Below are 15974 nucleotides of genomic sequence, written 5' to 3' on the forward strand. Positions count from 1 at the left end.
AACCGGGCAATTTTTTCATCAATTACCTCTTTTTGTAATCAGCTGGTTCTGATCACAAATTTATCTATGGTGGTTTCTGGATGATGGAGATTTTTTTTTATTTTGCTACAGTTGACATACTGTAGGTCTGTGACATACATGATGTGTCTGTAACACTATAATTGGCAGATAACTCTGAAACTATAGAAAATGATGATGATCTTGAAGGTGGAATCCTGTATGTTGAGGATGGATTCTCCTAAACAAAATAAGTCAATGCAGTTATTTAATTACCATACTGCTCATTTAGTATTACTCATTGCATTCACTTACACTCAGTACTAATTTCAAGGTGAAATTGTAAATGGAAAATCTGCCTATTTCAGCTATTTATTTTTTATCACAACTGCATCTAAAATGATAGTATCAGAGAGTAACAGCTATATATTTGTTTGTTCAAACATGAAAAGTCCAGAAGGAAGACAGGCAGTCCTTAAAAAAAGAAGTATGAAATAAAAAAGTTTACCATCCTGAAGATCCTGCATGTTCAGATACGTTCCTTTCATAATCTTCAACGCAGCTTCCTCCTGAGAAGGAACACTTCTCATGATGTTGTTTCGTTCGGGCAAGCAGGCGTTGCATTTCTTTGTTGCACTGTTTGCACTTTGCACGCATGCCTGGGGGATAGCTCAGTGGTTTGAGCATTGGCCTGCTAAACCCAGGGTTGTGAGTTCAATCCTTGAGGGGGCCATTTAGGGATCTGGACAAAAATTGGGGATTGGTCCTGTTTTGAGCAGGGGGTTGGAGTAGATGACCTCCTGAGGTCCCTTCCAACCCTGATATTTTATGATTCACTGAAGAGAGCAGGTGCATCCAAATGAATTCTCCTCCGAGATGTAGGATGGAATTCAGTGGTTGACTATTTTGAGTTATTTATTAAGAACTGGCCTTTCCAGTTTCCATCACAAAATGGATGAAACTGTCACAGCCAAAATAGTCAACATCTGACTAAAAGGAATTGGAGAAGATGTGCTGAATATACTGAAACGTATTTCCATGGTCTTGAACAAACTGCAGAAAGATTGATTCTGTATTGCTGATAGACATATTGGAGCATAAGCTTTCGTGGGTGAATACCCACTTTGTCGGATGCATTTCACCCACGAAAGCTTATGCTCCAATACGTGTTAGTCTATAAGGTGCCACAGGACTCTTTGCCACTTTTACAGATCCAGACTAACACGGCTACCCTTCTGATATATTGCTGATGTCTCTCTTGAAGTTCTTTGCCAAGTTCAACAGCAATGAAGAAGAATACTCAATGACAAAGTTTAAATTGCAGGCAATAAAGAAGTGGATGGATCAAGCACTTAACTGCATTTTCTTGCCATTATTCTCAACCCAAAGTACCAAGGTAGATGCTTAAATGCTGAAGAAGGTGCCCCACTGTATTTTCCACTGCATGCATCCGATGAAGTGGGCTGCAGCTCACAAAAGCTTATGCTCAAATGAATTTGTTAGTCTCTAAGGTGCCACAAGTACTTCTTTTCTTTTTTGCGGATACAGACTAACGTGGCTGCTACTCTGAAACCTGCTTTGACATAGACATCTAATAATCATCCATCAGTCATGCCAACCATACTAAATTTCAGGGCTGGAGGTGAACCATTCAAGCATTACATGTGTGCTGATGATGTTTTAAAGAAATTCACAGTACTGAACTGATGGAAGTCATTAGCTAAAGCTCCTAGAGCCAGAGTTTATTAAAGTGATAAACCACCTTTTGACTACAGTTGTCTCTTTTGCAGGCATAGAGAGAATGTTTTCTTCATTTGGACTAACTGGATAAATCAATTTGGATTGAAAAAGCAAGAAAACTTTTCTCCCTTCCAGTCTGTGAATAAAAATGAGGAGGGAGGGGATGAGATCTTACTAATTTTATAAGTTTGAAGGACAGTCTAAGTAATTTAGGAGACTGGCTCATTTTCAAGAGACTTAGGTGAGTAAGAACTTACGCTCCAGTCACTTTCATTTAGGCATATTTGAAAACTTTCCCAGGCTGATCTGAAATCAGTTTAATTCACTGACTACAGTTAATCCTTTTGTTTAATAAATCACTTATTAAATTGCCATCAAATGAGCACAGGCAGCCAGACATCCAAGGCTGAGCCTCAGCCATGAAGGGTCTCCAGAGGATGTGGAGAGCAAAAGAAAGTGAAATTATATACAAAAATACAGATTTATCAAACCTGTGTACTTCCAATCCTCTTATATGGATCAGAAACATGGGTGTTGCTAAAACAAGACATCAGGAGGCTGGAGGCATTTCATATGCCTTGCCAGCAGTGACTGCTGGGCATAAAGTGGTTTGATTTTAATTGGGATGAATTACTAAGAACTGACCTTGAGAGGATTAAGTCATCGTTCACGGCTTGTTGGCACCTTTTAGTCATATAACCTGCATTGGAGATAAAGTCCCACGCACATGGAACTCTGAAGATCAGGGTTGAGGTCAGAAAGGGACGTTGCCTGGCCGTGGACTGGTGGCAGCCACATGGCCATCCATGATTAACCTGGCTGTACCAGATCAGTAATAACCCTGTGGAGCTTTTAGTTGCTTGAAATAAAGCCATACAAGGTGGCCATGGACATTCAGCAGTATGGACTCTTGCTGTCCGAGTGTGGTGGTGGTGAATAAATCATTTAGTTGTACTTGTGAAGCGCTCTTTTGATAAGAGAAGTTTATGTATCCAAAACATTTAAACAAAACAACCCAAATAAAAATAAATTTTTATTTGTTGTTTTGAGTGTGTGTGTGTGTGTGTTTAAATTCAGGTTGCCATTCTAATGCAGCTTGACACGAATCACAAGCAAAAAAAAAGTTAACTAGTAAATACGATATCATTCACCATTTTCTAATGTAATAAAAATGTACAATTAATAAGAATCTGTAAATATTAAGCTATATAACTGCTTAAATAAATGGAGGATAGGTCCATCAGTGGCTATTAGCCAGGATGGGCAGGAATGGTGTCCCTAGCCTCTGTTTGCCAGAAGCTGGAAATGAGCGACACGGGATGGATCACTTGATGATTACCTGTTCTGTTCATTCCCTCTGGGGCACCTGGCACTGGCCACTCTTGGAAGACAGCATATTGGGCTAGATGGACCTTTGGTCTGACCCAGTAGGGCCATTCTTATGTTCTTACCTTTTCTTTCGATTTTACTCAACTTTTCCATTTTGTACTTGTAATTTTTCTATTTTGTTTAAATCAAAGCTTTCCACTTGATGATTTCAGTCAATCCACCCTGACTCTGGGGGGAATGCTTTTGTGCTACTTTGGACAGATCAGTTCAGCTATTCCTTCCCTCACATCGTACTACTACCTTGGGTTCTATGGAAGATGCAGTGGGATAGGGCATGAGTCATCCTTATCACCCCCAAATGGCCCAGACAGTTCTGGTTTCCAGCTTTCCTACAGATGTCATCCGCTCCGCCTTTAAACAGTAGGTTCTTCCCTGATCTCTTGACTCAGGAGAATGGCATAATCTGGCATCCCAAGCCAAATGTGCTTCATCTCACGGCTTGGTTCCTATTCTGAAGCCATGCAAACCATTCTTAATATCACAGAAAACTCCAACAAGAAATGTTACTTAGCCAAGTAGAAAGGTTTCTCTGTCTGGGTCCAGCCAATTCATATCTTAGACAGTGGATATTTCTACTATTGTAGACTCTTTTTCCTCTAAAGATGATGGGCCTTTCCCTTACCTGGCTACAGGTTCACCTGGTGGCCATCAGTGTATGTCACCTGCCATCAGACAGTTACTCCATCTTTAATGCCAGAAGTTTGTGAAGGGACTGGAGATCAAGCCTGCCCTGTCCTGTTGATGGCCTTCTGTGACGAGATAACTGGTTCTGTGGATGAAGGGAAAGCAGTGGACGTGTTGTTCCTTGACTTTAGCAAAGCTTTTGACACTGTCTCCCACAGTATTCTTGCCAGCAAGTTAAAGAAGTATGGGCTGGATGAATGGACTACAAGGTGGATAGAAAGCTGGCTAGATTGTCGGGCTCAACGGGTAGTGATCAATGGCTCCATGTCTAGTTGGCAGCCGGTATCAAGTGGAGTGCCCCAAGGGTCAGTCCTGGGGCTGGTTTTGTTCAGTATCTTCATAAACGATCTGGAGGATGGTGTGGATTGCACTCAGCAAATTTGCGGATGATACTAAACTAGGAGGAGTGGTAGATACGGTGGCAGGTAGGGATAGGATACAGAGGGACCTAGACAAATTGGAGGATTGGGCCAAAAGAAATCTGATGAGGTTAAGTGCAGGGTCCTGCACTTAGGACGGAAGAATCCAATGCACTGCTACAGACTAGGGACCGAATGGCTTGGCAGCAGTTCTGCAGAAAAGGATCTAGGGGTTACAGTGGACGAGAAGCTGGATATGAGTCAACAGCGTGCCCTTGTTGCCAAGAAGGCCAATGGCATTTTGGGATGTATAAGTAGGGGCATTGCCAGCAAATCGAGGGACGTGATCGTTCCCCTCTATTCGACACTGGTGAGGCCTCATCTGGAGTACTGTGTCCAGTTTTGGGCCCCACACTACAAGAAGGATGTGGAAAAATTGGAAAGAGTCCAGCGGAGGGCAACAAAAATGATTAGGGGACTGGAACACATGACTTATGAGGAGAGGCTGAGGGAACTGGGGATGTTTAGTCTACGGAAGAGAAGAATGAGGGGGATTTGATAGCTGCTTTCAACTACCTGAAAGGGGGTTCCAAAGAGGATGGATCCTAGACTGTGCTCAGTGGTAGCAGATGACAGAACAAGGAGTAATGGTCTCAAGTGGGAGTGGGGGAGATTTTAGGTTGGATATTAGGAAAAACTTTTTCACTAGGAGGGTGGTGAAACACTGGAATGTGTTACCTAGGGAGGTGGTGGAATCTCCTTCCCTAGAAGTTTTTAAGGTCAGGCTTGACAAAGCCCTGGCTGGGATGATTTAATTGGGGATCGGTTCTGCTTTGAGCAGGGGGTTGGACTAGATGACCTCCTGAGGTCCCTTCCAACCCTGATATTCTATGATTCTATGGGGCTGGAGATCAAGTCAACCGTGGTGAGAGGGGCAGGAGCTGGAGAGCGAGGCCACCCCACACAGAAGTGGCTCCTGTCCTGGGGGCTGGGCCTAGCTCTCTGCTCTTGGCATTGTGACCTTGGGGTCTCATTGTCTCAGGGTTCTTTGTTTAGTCTCCTCTGTGTGAACAAGCATCAGAGGAAGGGTGAGGCTCATGAATCTCCATTCTAGGTTCTGGAAGGAAGTGTGCTGTAGTGGTCACAGATCCTTCTCCCCCCTTCACCTCTTTCCCTCCAGCCTTTTCCAGTTTTCCCCTCAACTCTTCCCCTACGCTTCTATTTCTAGTCTCCTCCAACCCCTGGGCTCCTCATTCAGTCTCTTCCCCCTAACTATCACCTTTCTCTCCTCTCTTCCCCCCACCCCCCCCCGTCTTGTCCTCTCTATATCTTAGTGAGGCCACTTCCTGCTCCATGCTGCTTGGGAGCCTGCAGAGAGAGCTTTGAGAGCACAGAAAAAGCAGTCTCCTTGCTCTCAGTTCTGGCATCCAGCAGAGTGTAGGAGCTGGGAAGAGCAATTGCAGGGAAAGTCCTGCTGGGCCCCTGCATGCCTGGGCTGGAGCATGCTCCATGAACTCTTGGGAGAATTTAGCTGCCAAACTCTAACAAAAGTCTCCAAGGAGGTGGGACCTCAGATTTTTCAAATGTTTATAATTTGGCAAAATTTGCTTTTTTCTTCCTTTTTTTCCCCCTTCCCATGGGCACAGCAAAAGGCACAATGGCTATCCCCACAAGCAAAATACCAAGTCCCTGTTCCAAAGCTTCTCAACAAAATGATTGTCAGAATTTTTGGGTGATTTTTTTTTTTCTTTCCTCCCCCGATTTCAGAAACAGCTGAAACATTTTGCGGAAATTTTTTCCCAAAAATCAATCTGAGGCAGACAGCTGGTGTGGAAAAACTTCAGCCTAGAAGGTTAAAATATGGCAAAGTTATAAGCAACTAAAACCAAGGTCTTATAATGGGAAATGTTGGGCAACCTTAAGTCTAAGTAGTACTACCTGTTCCACCTACAAATAAATGTCCCTGTTTTGGGGTAACTGCATCTCTGATCTTTAGACACGACAAATCCTGCATCTTGGCAGGGGACTAGACTAGATGACCTTTGCAGTCCCTTCTAACCCTCTGATTCTATGACCCACTCCATGGTCTGCTCAAGAGAGACCCCCTTTGGTCTCAGGCTGTCACCTGTCAGTCACCAGGGACACAGATCCTCTTCCCCCAGACCAAGGATTTAAGCTGCAGTCTCCCTGCAATTCCCAGAAGTTCAAGAAGCAAGGACAGTGCTATGTTAAATGTAAACTACTAAAAAAACATCAAGGGAAATCAGGATTTTTCTTCTGCATGGTAGTTTCAAAACTGTATTAAGTCAATGTTGTTAACTTTTGAAAGAACATAACGGTTTGCTCAGAGTTATAAATATTTCAGAGTTATGAGCAACCTCCCTTCCCAAGGAGTTCGTAACTCTGGGGTACATTTATTTTACATTATCTCTGATTTATTTTTTTTTGTCCTATTTTAAAACAATCCAAGGTCTAAACACATACTGAGCTTACCTTGAGCCCTTCAGACTCTTCGAGTTGGGTTTGCCCCCTTGGTTACAGGTTCAAGTTGGGTTTTTAATCAAACCTGAGGTGCTGCAGTCAGCTTATGCTGACACTTTATACAGTTGTGGAGCCTTTGTTTCCCGGGCTTCCTGAAGCAGGTAATTAACACGTCAATACTCCTTTGATGGAGGAGGAGCAGGGGGCCAGACTTCTGATGGTGGGTGTCTGTATGGCCAGTATTGGTATTTTGTGTGAATCACTCCCTTGTGATTCCAGATTCTCCAGGAAACCCAGCCAGTGAGCCAGGAACACACACATGCATATATCATTTATTGATTGAAAGGTCTGTGGATGGTCTGTGGATATTCTGTGGGCCCATGTCGACTAGTATGTCTCAGTACACTAATCTTTCAAGTTTTCAGGCTTCCAAGGTCTGGCTTACAAAAATGCAGGTAACCTCTATAATGTGGATGCAGTAGTCTCAAAGTTATATGCCTTTGTTCATCATATCTGTCACAAAATGGGCAGAGGATGTGTCCAGTGCCAAGGCTCCTTATATGGGTGCTGTAATAATGCCATCACCACTAGAGAAGCTGGCCTTGGCAGTGTGGAAGCAACAGGAGCTGGACCAATACCAGTAAGGGCTGAAAAAAGATATTTACAGCTGAGTGGCTTCCAATTTTAATAAACAAACAGATCCATCCTAAGGCCTATCCGTTGTCTGCACAAAGAGCAAAGACCAGGTGTACTCCTATCCCATCCCCTGGCCGTAGGTGGGTGAGAGATTCCTGTTCTCTGGGGTACCATTAAGTGCAGCACCACCTTTGTCATTTTGTTAGCAAACAACACAGTTTCATCCTGTTGCCTGGCTGGGGAAACTCTCTCTCTCTCTCTCTCTCTCTCCCCCCCCCCCCCCCCCCCATTGTGCATGTGTTCTCCAGGGCTGTAAACAGGGACTGATGCAGCTCTGTGACTTGGGTCTTGTCCCACTCACTGTTAGACCTCCACCCCCGAAGCATCGTGAAGCCACATCATGGGCTGGATTAACTGCCATTAAGAATTGAAATCCATTAGTGCTATCCATGCCATAGTGGAATTCTATTCCCACAACTGACTCTCCAGGATCAGCTCTGATGCCTCTGCTATATTACAGATACAGCTAACAAATTCCACCCAAAGGTCTCCACAAAGGGTTCAGAAATTGTCCACAATCTTTGCAGAATCTTGAAACTTGCATGTTAAGGACAGGCCTAAAACATGGCTCATCTGGAAACTGAATTAGGGGGATGGCGAGGAAAAGCAAACACACACTGTTCTGAGATATACGTTTAGGATGGGAAATGTCAGTTATTTCCATTCTCCTAGCATATTCACTTTGCTTTTTTTACAAGCATGTTTTGAGTAGGCATGGTCTTGGGAATGCCTCTGTGCACACAAGAAATACCCTCCAGCTAAGCAGAGATATTGGTGTGGTAACTTTCAGCTAACAGGAGCCACTTTGTTGTATCCTCCTGTGACTTTAGGGAGTTATTGAGCAAACTGTGTCTTAAAGCTCGTGTGATAACTTCTAAAGACCTTGGACTGAGTTAAGGAAATGTCATCATTGAATCCCTTCCATGGAAACTAATAATCTGATTCATGCTTTGCAGGGTGAGCCTGGTGTGGGTTTCCTTTCCACTAGCTGAAGCTGCCAAGCTAGCTTATTTTAAAAGAACCCTATGTAATTGCAGAGGGGAGAGGGAGAGTGATTCATTATAAAAATGGAACAAAATAGTAAGAGCCTGTTATGCTCCATTGCTGTAGAAAATCTTTTCTAAGAAATGCATAGGTTCCATATAAAGCCCCAGAAAAACCAGTCTTTTAATTCACAGAATGTTTTTCACAGAATGTTCTATCCCAGTTGCTGTAAAACCCCTCAAAGTGCAAGCCATAGGTGACATCACTGTGGATGCTTTGCTTCAGGATTTGTTGGCCTTAGTTAATAAAAAAGTATCCAGCACATTTAAGGTAGTTTTATATATGTACATTTATTAAAACATGTTTTGCAGTTAAAGCTAAGGAAGTATTAAATTTAGTTGTTAATGTAGTGTGAATTGTACTCATTGTTTCTGGTCATCTGTCTTTCAAGTTTTTCAAATTCATAGATCACCTTCTCTCCCACTTCATTTTTATGCATAGATTAGAAAAAGAAAATAAGCTCTTTCTTTTTCAACTCCCAATTGATATCTCACCTGTGAACAAGCTAGTCATTGAACTGAACTAGTTGAATAAACTGGAATAAAGGAATATCATCTCTGCACCTGCAGAAGAGGCTACTGTTAGTCATACTTCAAAAAGCTTTGGTTCCAAGCGGTTAGCCAGTTACTTCTACTAGTTCAGTGGTTTGAATTTCTTTAAATCTTTGGCAGTAAACCTATAAACCTGGCCAGGCGCCTTCGCACCTTAACGGATCTTGTGATCATTGGGCAGTTCACTCAAGGTCTGCTGTGCCAAAAATAAAAAACAAAAGGGTTAAACATTTTTAAATAAACAAGTTGTTACCTTTTTATTTAAAATTTTTTACTAAAAATTTGCTTTATTATGGTTTTCTGTCATGTTAGATCATGATTCCTACAGAGGACAGCTTGCTTATTTACCAGATCAGTAGTCGGGGTCACCAGTGTTAGGTGTTTGGCTGCGTGTGTGTGTTCTCCCTGTGTGCTGTCCCAGCTCTGCGCAAACAGCCAGCACAGCAGATCTCGAGTGAGCCACCCAATGACCACAAGATCCTTTAAGGTGCAAAGGCGCCCAGCCAGGTTTATTGTCAACGAAGCACAGTAATAGTACCTGGAAGACTACGAGGATACTAAGGCATGTATGCCTGTGACAATGGACGCAGCTCAGTGAATGGTGGGACCTTTTTATTCCTCCCTCAGCTGGACAAAGATACTCCCTCTGAGATACGTCTTTATACCCTGATATAAACAAGTTAGTAGTGCCTCTGACAGAGTTACTGCCACCTGATGTGGCTAGTTATAACCCATTACCTTGTACATGTTGGTTTGATCAAAACATCTCTATTACGTATGGTCATCCTGACCTTCTCTTTTAAAAGGGGTTAATGTGTTCCTGTTACCTTTAGGGACTGTTTATATACCATTCTTGGTATGGGGTGTTCTGGTACCACCCTTTGGAAATGTGTTTTTGTGCGTAGCACTTCTTAGGAATGTGTGTGTTTGCAATATCAGCCCTGTTCTTGCCAGATTCGGTAAACAGGGCCTGCCTGATACCAGGCCTCTAATACAAGGGCTTCTGTCTCAGGCTCTCTTGCTACTACAGGGATGAGTGTCCTTGAAACTGGCTGTGCGAGGAGATGATTGCTTTCAAGAGCCCATGTAGCATATTAATGGAGCTTACTGCTTTAGGAATCTGTCCACTGCACTGTGATCATTCCATCAGTTCTCTTCCTGCATATCAGGAAAGTACTCTATCTACATGGGTAGTCCTGGATGTCAGGAAGGAGTGGAAAGCCTCTGGTACTTTTGTAGTTAAAAATACATATTCTGTTGGCTCAGCATGGCAGGGGTACAGCTCTGGCCATCACTTTAACAGAATATTTGTGTAGACATTGATTGGCATTCCCAAAGAGGAACTTTCTGAATCTTTTGCTTTCTCCGAGAAAGGAGCCAGAGGATACTACTTGCGCTCTTTTGCTTCCCCTGTATTGAGTCTACAAGACACACACAGAACTACTAAGCACTACTGCGTGAAACTATTGGTCTTCCCTCCTCCTTTTCCCATAGTAAATCACAGGGTAACAGACAATCACATGTGTTCTTGGGTACCGGATATCCCAGGAGAATTGTCCTGTTCCTCTGGATTCAGTAGGCTTCCAAGCATTTTCCTTAGTTTTTCAGCCACTTTCTACATTAGAAATGTATCCACTTGTGTTCTAACAATGATTTGATTTGTTTATCTGGCCTAGATACCTGATTCCCCACTTCACATCTGGTTCTGTTTCTCCCTCTTCCAAGTCCACGTAGTCCTTTGCCCCACCATGCAGCATGTGTCCTTAGGGTTGTGAGGTTTTAAGAGGAAGGTGAATTGGTCAAAACTGATGCCATACACAGCAGTCTTAACAAACAAGTGTACCACTTTTCAAAGTTCTTGCTGGTTGGGGACATCGAGGTAATCGGTCACTCAGTTTCTAGCATCTGTATTATATAATAGACAAACATTTCTGTTATATTTGTCAAGCCCCATTTGTTTTGTTTTTTTCTAGCTATGGCAGCCATTCGGAAAAAGCTGGTTATAGTGGGTGATGGTGCCTGTGGAAAGACCTGTCTGCTGATTGTATTTAGCAAAGACCAGTTCCCTGAAGTTTATGTTCCCACAGTGTTTGAAAATTATGTAGCAGATATTGAAGTGGATGGAAAGCAGGTAGGTACACATTTCTGCAACAGTTAAACGTCACCTGTGTATGTGAAACCTCTAGAGAGATGTATGTCCTTATAGGTCCTAAAACGTGTTTGCAACACGTTTGGGGAGAAAGATGTCTTATGAGTGGTGATGTGCCTATAGCTGGCTTTTCTTTAAATGTCAGCAAAATCCCACCAGCCGTCTTTGAGTTGAGAAGGTTATAAAAAATGCAGTTGTCCAGGGTATGATCTTGTTGCAGTAACTTATTTTTCTGGCAGTGGTGGGTGGAATAATGCAAGGATGTCTTCTTGCGAAGAGAAGAGAGTGGGTGGCAGCATTTCTGGATAGGTTAGCTGGTTCACTATTTTAGCAGTTCCACTGGTCATAATTTTGCAAACATTATGGTTCCTCTTCGTGGGCCTCTATATATTTCCACTTGTGGGAGTTACCTTTTGGGGTAAGTTTGCAAAACAATGTCTGGGGTTTAGCATGCGAGTGCCTTCTGGCAGCACTGACATCAGCCACCCTAGTCTCTATCAAACAGAATGCATCCTCTAGCTGCCTCTGCTCCTTCTCCATCACCACCAGTAGTGAGAGGGGCCCTCTCTGGTGTCCAGGTTGACTAAGACAACTTTGATAAATAGCTAATAAGGATAGTATAATTAAGAAGCTCAGAAAATAATTTTAAGTATGCCTCCCAAGCTTTTACCTCTGGGCCCTAAGGCTCTCCCAAGCGAGGGCAAATGTGCCTGGCCCTGATCCCAAAATGGGGTTTCAAAAGCTGTGCCTCTTTCCAGACCACAATCTGATATGCATGTACGTTGCCATCTGTGTCTGGGCGACACATCTCGGTGTGTGATAAGTGGCACTTTCACTTCTGGAACCAACAGGGGTAGATCTCAGGCCCACCTGGCTTCCTAAAGCCTTCAACCAAATGCAGCATAGGGCCCTGTTCTGGCACTTAGACCAGACAGAACCAGATTCAGTGCCGAGGTCTTTACCTGTGTCACCCAAGAACACTGTTTCCTCAGCTCCAGAACCACCCACCATAAAGGTCTTGACACAGGATCCCTCCAGCCTCAGTGGCTGCAGTAAAAGCCATCAAGCCTCAGCTGGCACCAACACAGGAGGCTTCTTCCTGCACATCAAGCATTCAGTAATCTAAGCTGGTTATGCTGCGAGCGGCACCAACTACACGGAACCCCTTCTCCAGCTCAGGCAGATTTCTGCTCCAGGCTCATGTACAGACCATCTTTGCATTGGAAAAGGAGTGCCACCAGTGCAAAAGGACAGAGAAAGTACGTTATCGAGGAGGGAGGACATAGAAAGAACAAATAGCACCTTCTGTTCTAACACAGGTCCCCAATGAGAGAGCGTGTGCAAAAGAACAGCCTCCAGCATCAGCCAGAACAGCAAGGCCATCTTCCAGCACCAGATACATTCATGCCCTGAGGAATATTGCTACTGAGGATTCCTTGAATGCTGTCAATACTTGCTAGCCAGAGATCTGGCCCACCAGTTAGAATCCTAGCCTCTCCAATGCATTATTCCTCATCCAGCCCAAAATCTTCAGCTAGCCCCTGGCTGGGTTTATTCCATTCTAAGGTTGACGTGGAGCACCTTTGAATCGGAGAGTCCCTTTTGGCAACCTCGCACTGGGACTCAGGACCATTCACTTCCCCACAGGCATGGGATCCTGAAAAGACTTTATACAAGGCTTGCTTCAGTTAATAATGTGGCCCTCTATGCAGGATTCAGTGAAGACCTTGTTGAATGAAGCAATATTTCCACTTTCCAGGTCACTATAGTATACAACTCCAGAAGGGTTTCCATTGATTCCAGCAACAATGGCCATCACCAGCACTAATGCTATCAGCACCAGGTCTTTGGCAAGTGGATGGGAATCTGGGGGGCAGTGACCATGAGTCGGTTGAGTTCAGGATCCTGACGCAGGGAAGAAAGGTAAGCAGCAGGATACGGACCCTGGACTTCAGGAAAGCAGACTTTGACTCCCTCAGGGAACAGATGGCCAGGATCCCCTGGGGGACTAACATGAAGGGGAAAAGGAGTCCAGGAGAGCTGGCTGTATTTCAAGGAATCCCTGTTGAGGTTACAGGGACAAACCATCCCGATGAGTCGAAAGAATAGTAAATATGGCAGGCGACCAGCTTGGCTTAACGGTGAAATCCTAGCGGATCTTAAACATAAAAAAGAAGCTTACAAGAAGTGGAAGGTTGGACATATGACCAGGGATGAGTATAAAAATATTGCTCGGGCATGTAGGAATGAAATCAGGAGGGCCAAATCGCACCTGGAGCTGCAGCTAGCAAGAGATGTCAAGAGTAACGAGAAGGGTTTCTTCAGGTATGTTGGCAACAAGAAGAAAGCCAAGGAAAGTGTGGGCCCCTTACTGAATGAGGGAGGCAACCTAGTGAGAGAGGATGTGGAAAAAGCTAATGTACTCAATGCTTTTTTTGCCTCTGTCTTCACGAACAAGGTCAGCTCCCAGACTGCTGTGCTGGGCATCACATCATGGGGAGTAGATGGCCAGCCCTCAGTGGAGAAAGAGGTGGTTAGGGACTATTTAGAAAAGCTGAACGTGCACGAGTCCATGGGGCCGGACGAGTTGCATCCGAGAGTGCTAAAGGAATTGGCGGCTGTGATTGCAGAGCCATTGGCCATTATCTTTGAAAACTCGTGGCGAACGGGGGAAGTCCCGGATGACTGGAAAAAGGCTAATGTAGTGCCCATCTTTTAAAAAGGGAAGGAGGAGGATCCTGGGAACTACAGGCCAGTCAGCCTCACCTCAGTCCCCGGAAAAATCATGGAGCAGGTCCTCAAAGAATCAATCCTGAAGCACTTACATGAGAGGAAAGTGATCAGGAACAGTCAGCATGGATTCACCAAGGGAAGGTCATGCCTGACTAATCTAATCGCCTTCTATGATGAGATTACTGGTTCTGTGGATGAAGGGAAAGCAGTGGATGTATTGTTTCTTGACATTAGCAAAGCTTTTGACACGGTCTCCCACAGTATTCTTGTCAGCAAGTTGAAGTATGGGCTGGATGAATGCACTATAAGGTGGGTAGAAAGTTGGCTAGATTGTCAGGCTCAACGGGTAGTGATCAATGGCTCCATGTCTAGTTGGCAGCCGGTGTCAAGTGGAGTGCCCCAGGGGTCGGTCCTGGGGCCGGTTTTGTTCAATATCTTCATAAATGATCTGGAGGATGGTGTGGATTGCACTCTCAGCAAATTTGCGGATGATACTAAACTGGGAGGAGTGGTAGATACACTGGAGGGGAGGGATAGGATACAGAAGGACCAAACCAGCTGACACAGTTCATTTGAGCCTTATAAGCCCTATGGCCTCTTCAGCATACGTGACCCCTCAAGCTCACTTTCATATGAGACCCCTGCAGTATTGGGTCACAGAACACTACATTCTAACCGTGCAGTTTACAGAGGAAACTTCAGAGGGGTAGCCGTGTTAGTCTCTAAGGTGCCACAAGGACTCCTCGTTTTTACTGATACAGACTAACACATTTATTTGGGCATAAGCTTTTGTGGGATATAACCCATTTCATCTGATTGCATCAAATAAATGTGTTAGTCTCTAAGGTGCCACAAGGACTCCTCATTGTTTTTAGAGGAAACTTGTGATCACTCCTGAAGTCCTGCAACAGCTTTCTTGGTTGGGGCCAGGAAAAAAATCTTGGAGGGTGTACAGTCCATCACTTCTGCTCTCACATCCACATTCGCCACTGACCCCTCCACCTCATCCCCGATGGAAGTCTTGGTTGCGCCCAAAGTTCATGACTTGTGGTATGCCTGAGAATCCAAATGCCACACCAGTGTTTTCAGGCCAGTGTGATGGGCCCTTAGGGAAACTGATATTGATTAATAATGGACAACAGCACAGCCAGGTTCTCCATCATTAAGTAGAGCAAAGAAACTAGATATGGTGTACAAAGCACCAGATCCATCTGATTGGCATATATCTGTTGGGGAAGAAAATGTGCAAGCAGACTTGTTGAGCAGCAAGATGCCGAATCTATATGAATGGTCTCTAAAAATATCAGTGGTCAGAAAATTTTATCAAATGGGGCCACCCAAAAATTATACCGTTTCACATCAAGGCAAAATACCAAGCATCAATTCTGCTGCACCAGAGCAGGAAGAGGCAATACCTCTCTCTCAGATAAATTTCTTCTGAAGTGGGACCTGTCTCTCCCCTGCACCTGTGATCCCGGGGTCATTAGAATCACAGTGACTGCCTGCTTTGATTTTTCCTAACCTGTGACTATCCCAATGCTGGTACACAAATTCCTGGACCTCTCTAGGTAGCCACCCTAACCTGCTTGTCTCTGTCTCTAAACCACTTGTCTCAGTGTAGAATACTGCACCCAAATCCCGAGATGTGCTACATCTCACAGCATGGAGGACAGCCTGGTTAACTAGGGTGGATCACACCTGTTCTTAGATTGCAATCCATCATTCTCATGTCTAGAAAGAGCTCCACTCTCAAATACTACAAACAAAAATGAAAAGATTTTGCATCTAGACCAATGACAAGATTATGCCTCCATCCCAAGTTGGGGTTTTTGCAGATATGGGTTACTTATTGCATCTTGTAACCCAAGGTCTGGTCTGTTGGGTGTATTTCTTAAGGTTCATGTGGCAGCCCATTTCTGCTATTAGCACCATGTCAGAGGCAGACCAGTTTTTCCCTCCACCCCAGTCTCCAGATTTCTAAAGGCTTGACTAATGCTTTCCCCCAGCCAAGGAGTGTCCTTCCTCTTGATTTAAATTGTGTACTAATTCCTCCTCTTTTCTCCTCTCCCCTCCCCCATTTTTGAACTTCCTAGATCAGCTTCTTTAAAACATCTTATTTCTAAATACAGCTTTCCTTATTGCCTTCACCTC

General features: G+C 44.1%; 1 protein-coding gene across 3 annotated transcripts in view; it reads left to right on the top strand.

Annotated features, from left to right (window-relative positions):
• The window catches only part of RHOA (ras homolog family member A), a 53242-nt gene that overhangs the window by 21372 nt on the left and 15896 nt on the right, over window positions 1–15974 (top strand). For all 3 annotated transcript variants that reach the window (XM_074958391.1, XM_074958392.1, XM_074958393.1), the window contains exon 2: window positions 10915–11072. In XM_074958391.1, the coding sequence (XP_074814492.1) occupies window positions 10917–11072 (156 nt within the window). In that variant the 5' untranslated portion in view covers window positions 10915–10916. The remainder of the gene's footprint in view (window positions 1–10914; window positions 11073–15974) is intronic.

The sequence above is a fragment of the Natator depressus genome, chromosome 7 (assembly GCF_965152275.1).
Source record: "Natator depressus isolate rNatDep1 chromosome 7, rNatDep2.hap1, whole genome shotgun sequence".
NCBI lineage: Eukaryota > Metazoa > Chordata > Testudines > Cheloniidae > Natator > Natator depressus.